Source organism: Centrocercus urophasianus, unplaced genomic scaffold, assembly GCF_019232065.1.
Source record: "Centrocercus urophasianus isolate 14NV4802_14NV808 unplaced genomic scaffold, USGS_Curo_1.0 seq_18, whole genome shotgun sequence".
NCBI classification, from domain to species: domain Eukaryota; kingdom Metazoa; phylum Chordata; class Aves; order Galliformes; family Phasianidae; genus Centrocercus; species Centrocercus urophasianus.
In genome coordinates this window covers 29,226,298-29,232,631 of record NW_024884733.1, presented here as the reverse complement: position 1 = coordinate 29,232,631, position 6,334 = coordinate 29,226,298, and the positions used below count along the sequence as shown (strand labels likewise).

The following is a 6,334-nucleotide window of genomic DNA, read 5'->3' as shown; positions in this document are numbered from 1 at the left end:
GCCCAGCGGTTTCCCGCCGAGGCGGCGGCGCCGTTCGCGTGTGGCGCCGAGATGACGGTGGGCTGCTGTGCCTCCTAGAACAACGGGAGGGCACCTAGGCGCCATTTGTCCAACGTGCTTCTTCAGCTGACTTGACAACCAGAGGCTGGTTTTAGCAGGAATTCTGAGGCGGCATGACCTGCAGAGCTAACAGAAACCGTTAATTAAAAACACACACAGCAGGTCTTGCATCCAGACGTTGCTTTAAATTCAAGAGCACACAGATCGTTTTGGGTGCCAGCAGGTGCTACCGCCATGGAAGCTTTCATTTAAACAAAACATCACGGCGCTTCTAATTCACTTACCTAAAACCACACCGAGCAGAGGACGCGGCCGTCACGCTACAGGCAGGCTGCTCAGCCCCGATGCGGCAATTTGCAGCAGCTGTCAGCGCTGCTCCACTGCCCCGCGGCCCAGCGCAGAGGGGCGAGCGCCTCAGCACCGAGCCTCCACCAGGCACTGTTCTGAGAACGCAGGTGTCTGAAACTTGAGCTTCACTGCAATGGATGGAGAACTCCAATTCCACAGCTGCTGTTGCCTTAACTAAGTCCTGTGCTGAACTTCAGGCACTGAAGATGGCGTTTGTCACACCTCTTCAGACACAAATCTAAGCGCACAGACAGAAAAGCAGAAACAAAAGCTGCATCTTCCCAATGACCCCCATTTCTTACGTCCATAAATCATAATGCAGACTTTGTCTAACCAGGCTGTCACAGACAGGACACCTTTAGAACTGCACAGATAAAGTAGTACAAACTTCTGAAAGCCTTTAATAAAGGACCAGTAACTGAAGACTATGAGGTTAATTATTGCAACATAGCAAGTACATAAACTCAGGGGAAAAAAAGAGAAGCATTGAAAAGAAACACAGACGGACTTATAACAACGCACTCTGCACCAAAATCTCATATTGAAGTGTTTTAATATATGCACATGGGCCAACTAATTTTTTTCCACAGTACATTGAAAAGAATTGATTTCGTTTGCATGACAAAAAACAGTGATGATTTTTTTGTATATATACACAATATCTATAATAAGTTAAGAGGTAAAGAACAGAAGAAAAAAATTTAAGAAGTGTTTCGTTTGGACACACATTCATTCATTTTTAGCCCGCAATCTGTATAATGTGGTCTTTATCAACTACAGCTGACTTAACAAACCAAGGTGACCAGACCTCCTTCCGACAAGTTTCAATAACATGAACAGGATTTCAACCTGCTGTGTTCTATTCTCTTGTGTACTGTCACCCACATTTTAATTCCCAGAATGTCTCACAGTCTATAGTAAACTAGAAATTCTGAACCGTATTCTGTTATGTTTACATAACACAGAAAAAGCAGTAAATGCCTACGTCCTGGAGAGTGAAGCTCTGAATAAAGAAGCAGCACTTACAAAGGCAACCCGGATGTGAGGTTATTTCTTCTTAATTTTTAACTTTCTATGTATTTTTTACAAATAAATAAAACCTAATCAGTGCTCTCATTCCCCCATACTCAACAAAAAGTCAGCCTTAATTCCAAACCTTGAAAAAAATAAATTCCAGGCTTTGACCAAATAATTCTCCAGGAAACTGAGCCATTAGAAGGTAACCACTTTGATTATTCTTTTTTAAATCATCTAAAAGCCTCCAGAGAAATAAAGGTTAAAAAAAAAAAAAAAAAAAAAATCCCAAACACAGTACTTGAGCCTTCAGTCTCTGAATTTCCCAAGACGTTGCTGCACCTTATTCTCTACTAGGATGAATAGGTTGGATAAAACTAAGCCGCTGGTGATCAGAAGTGTTGAAACAGTTTTAGACCTTCTTTAAGCATACATACAGCAATTACCAAATAACTTCTTCCCCCTCCCAACCACATTTTACTGTGAAGTGAAATTCAGTTTCAGACAGTGTGCAGGAGGATGTGAAGAAACATGCAATTTTAGGGCTTCTGTCAAGACAAAAGGATTTCATCTTTCAGATGAGTGTTTTCCACGGCTAATTTAATTCTCAACTACAGCATAATGAAGTGCTGGCAATTTTTGTCTTAAAAGCTGCAAAGCCAGAATTCCAGTCCAGCAATAAATTTACGGTCAGCACTATATTCAGCTGCAAGTCGCTTTCCTATGAAGAATTTCTCTATATTGATTAACATCAGCAATTTTCAGTGCAGATACACTCAAGGTATGCTCCATTTCAACTATCAGGGGAATTTCGTCAAAAGGAACTTTTGCAGTAGTAGGAGTACATTCCTGTCTTTAATAGAATCATATTTTTTGTCGCTTTTACTGGTAACAAGTACTATGAAAAGAAATTGCTTGCATCTGAGTATATAGAAGTGAAAACAGCCAGAATTACACAGACAAGCGTTTGGCATTAAGTGCACGGCTTAAGTTGGGTAGTTCTTCTTCCTGTATTCTTCTGAAGTGCTGTGCGTGACACACCATCAGAACACGTTTGCATAAAGACAGATGCTACCATGGCTGACACTGCAGGAATAGAAAAAATTAAGCTAGTCACACTACTGCTGCAACTTGGTTATTAAAAAAAAAAAAGCCTATATCTTTAGATACAGATTAGAAATGTTTCTACATCTCTTATGTACAACCAAAGAACATATTACACTCAGAGTACTACAACAAGCCAGTTACAATACAGTTCACAAAGTGACAAAGCCCACTGTAAAGCTACTGCTTTACTGTAGTAATGTAAACACATCTCAAAGAAGAATATTAAGAATATTCCAAGCTTCAAAGATGACTTCCAATCAATAAAACCAAACCAAGAGGGTCTATCAATTTGCTGTCTCCATGAGATTCAGCTCACAAGCTCAGGCTGTACATTTATTCTTCGAAGGACATCTTCTGGCATACAGAAGACAGGATTGACAGCCTTAATTTGTTCTTCCCCAAGTAAGGATAGTCCAGCAATTCCAAACAAAGTGTGAAATGGATCCACCTGGAAGACAGAAAGATAGTGTTCATTTCCAGAAGAACAATCAGTTTCCACTGGTATGGAAGCTTCTGTTTGTTACCAAGAGAAATACAACCGGTGTAGCTCAAGATAACACTGCAACTGCAAAAACTTCCATTTGTGCTTTTGAGCTTGTGTAAGCCCACAGGCAAGGCAACTCCCACAGTATGAACTTACAGCATATAATCCACTCAGAAAAGCATTCATCTCCATTTCCATACAGTGTCATGAGACAACAGAAGCAATTACAGAAATAACATTAGTAGGCTAACATGATCATCCACAAGTATATCACTTCCCCATTTGGCTCTTCAGCAACAGTATGCTGCTGCTTAATGGTCTCTGAATGAAGAGCTGTACTGTACAATCTTACGAGGAGAGCAACAGCCTACTGTTAAAACGAGAAGTAAAAACAAAAGAACAAGAAAAGAAACAGAAGAGATCACCGCTTATTTTATATCAAAGTATTCTTTTTTACTGGTACACTTCACAAATTTCCCCTGAAAGCCTGTATCATCACATATCTGCAGCAGACTGTTTAAATTCTTATGGCACATACATCCCGTCACTGAACTTAGTCATTCATTCTACAAAATCCTACCCAAAATTACCTGGTGCAGCATACATCCTGTTTGTATTACTGGAATTTCTAAGTCTTTTCACAGAGGTTCTACACTGCAGTAAACTGAGCTAGATCATCACGTTATAGCCACATACATGAAATCCAACGACTAGATCACAGCCTAAATGGTTACAAGTACACTGCCATAACCAGCCTTGTCCTTAGGTGTTAGAGCCACCATTTTCCAACCTTTCACAAATAAGCGGCCATGTGTTTAAGGGTATTTGCACTGAGATCACATAATATATTTATTTGACCAGAACCCTGAACAGTATCAATTATTTATGCTTCAAACCATAGAGAATACAACAACTAGACTGTAACTACTCTCTCAGTCAAGGAGAAAATTAATACCACCAGCCTCTTCATAACACTGTCAGAAAAGCTTCCTCCTCATTTACACCAAGGCCGTGAGAGGATTTATGCAGTGGTGGGCAACGGTTCTGAGCATTTACTCAAGAATTATTCAGACCAGACAAAAGCACCAAGAGATTTGAAGACTACTTAACTTGTGATAACCTCGAAATGCCTGCAAATTATTGAACTGTCAGTGTTTTCACCTCTATCTTCCATGCAGTCTTATGAGAAGCAGTGTGGTTTGCATTATGGGGACGGAATCCCACACTGAAGTCAGCTGCTATAGTGCACATGCAACACTGCACGTGCTTCCTATGTGAGCCTTCAAAGCAACTGTACCTTGTTCCTTCCAAGCTGCAGATGCTGCAGTTCTGCAGAACACCAGTATCTGGATCATGTCTTACATTCAAACATGAAACATACTTTCCAAGTTGAGAATTTCTATTACGCAAGCTTGACTTAATTGAAGGTTATTTACCATATCTCCTGGTCTGTCAGCAAATCCTCCAGTCTCCTCGTCCTGGCAAGCCAAAATAAAGCAGCGCAGTTTCTCTCTGTCAATCCAATGTAACCTACCAATCATCTTCAGAGATGCCAGAACCCACCATGAATAACATACATCAGGTAACTGGCAAACAGAGAAGCAGAGTATTATTTGATTTCATCGTTAACATAACATCACGAATTTGTGGTTCTATGAACTCCCAGCTGTGCGGCCGTAACATCGCTGCATAGAAACAACGCTTCTCTGGGGCACAGGAAGCAAGCTTCTGGATGCAGTTTCTTTATAGACAGCCTTTCGGGGTTTGCAAGAAGCAAGACCACAAGAATGTTGTTTTGAAACAACCTGCATCTCATGTCAGACAGGCTAAAAATCTGCATCACCTTTGTCATGAGCAAAGACAAGTTTCATATTAAAATAAAAAGAAAACAAGCTTTTTTTTTTTAATATATTTTTGAATATTGATTAGTTGTCAATTTGCCAGTGGGGATTATTATAAGTTACACAATTTCTTACTGTAACATACAACACTATTATGCACAGGACGCAGATCAAATGAAACAATATTTGTACAAATTCTACAGAAGGGATGATCATTCCCACTGTCAGAAAATATTCAAGGCCTGATTTAATAGGACACTGGTTGAATTGGCCAGCAAGACATATTTCAGTACACATACTTTCCTGAACTGAGGCATGAAACCATGAATAGCCAAGAACTGCAAGGTAAGTGCTTGCAACAAAATGAAGAATCAAAATGAAGGCCTGAATCTCTTGATTTCTTTACTAAGCATTTCATCGAAGTAACTCTGTATTCCAAAAAAAATACTCTACATTAAGCCTCGAACAGAATAAGCCATCTAATACCTTCTCCGGACGCCCGTTGAGACCTCCAGAAGGCAGCTGACGTTCACAAAGCCACCATCCCAGCAAGTCAACATTTACTTGATGCAACTGGTCTGTAATAGCCAGAAATCCTGTGCAACAATAGATCTAAAATTACAGACATAAATGTTTTGTGTATTTAAAAACTAAACAGAGACTAAGTACAGGAAGATCTCGAAGAACACAGTCCTGCAAACAGGATATAAAATAAGCACACTTCACCTTTTAGCTAATTTCATTTTTTCCTTACAGGCAGATATTAATCACAGTTGCTTTTGGTTAAAGAGCTCCAGTAATTATAAAACTTCTTACTGATATAAGATTTCTTTATATATATATATATATATATAAAAAGAAATATATGTGTATATATATATATACACACACACACACATACATATATATATCTATATTTATATATGTATATATATATAAATATATCTATCTATATATATTTATATGTATATATCTTTACTGATATAAGATAGACTAAGATTTCCAAAAAGATGAAAAGGCAGAGCAATACTTTATTTTAAAGCTAGAGCACCCAAACTGCTTCTACAGGTCAGACATCGCCTTTCTGACAGCTCTGCGGCCAGCCTATGTTCACACCTATTTGCAGAAGCACAGAACGGCACGTGTTGGAAGGCTCCTCAAGGGCCGAGCTCCAGCCCCCTGCCACAGGCCACCAACAAACCCTCTCTTTCTCTCAGGCTTATAGAGGGCAAACTGCAGACCGAATGAATTCTCTGACAACAGGGTTACTAGCAATCATAAATGTTGCAGGCAATCCTAAGTACAAGCATGGCCTCAGCAGGCTTACTTTTTAAGTGCCATGTAGTTTTAATCCCTGCCTATTTTACCTCAAAAATAAGACATGCAGTGCAACAGCAAACTACCAACACATTTCAGGCAGTCTCTGAAAAGGGAACCAGACACAAACTGAAAAAACAACCAAAAAAAAAAAAAAACAAAA

The 6,334-nt window shown here is 39.5% G+C and overlaps 1 protein-coding gene across 1 annotated transcript in view; it reads right to left on the bottom strand.

Annotated features, from left to right (window-relative positions):
* Nucleotides 1-944: 944 nt before the first annotated feature.
* The window catches only part of RABGGTB (Rab geranylgeranyltransferase subunit beta), a 12,416-nt gene continuing 7,026 nt past the window's right edge, over nucleotides 945-6,334 (bottom strand). Inside the window, exons 7-9 of the mRNA XM_042819812.1 lie at nucleotides 5,341-5,466; nucleotides 4,450-4,599; nucleotides 945-2,977 (exon numbers count right to left, since the gene is read on the bottom strand). Coding sequence (XP_042675746.1) covers nucleotides 2,837-2,977; nucleotides 4,450-4,599; nucleotides 5,341-5,466 — 417 coding nt within the window. The 3' untranslated portion in view covers nucleotides 945-2,836. The remainder of the gene's footprint in view (nucleotides 2,978-4,449; nucleotides 4,600-5,340; nucleotides 5,467-6,334) is intronic.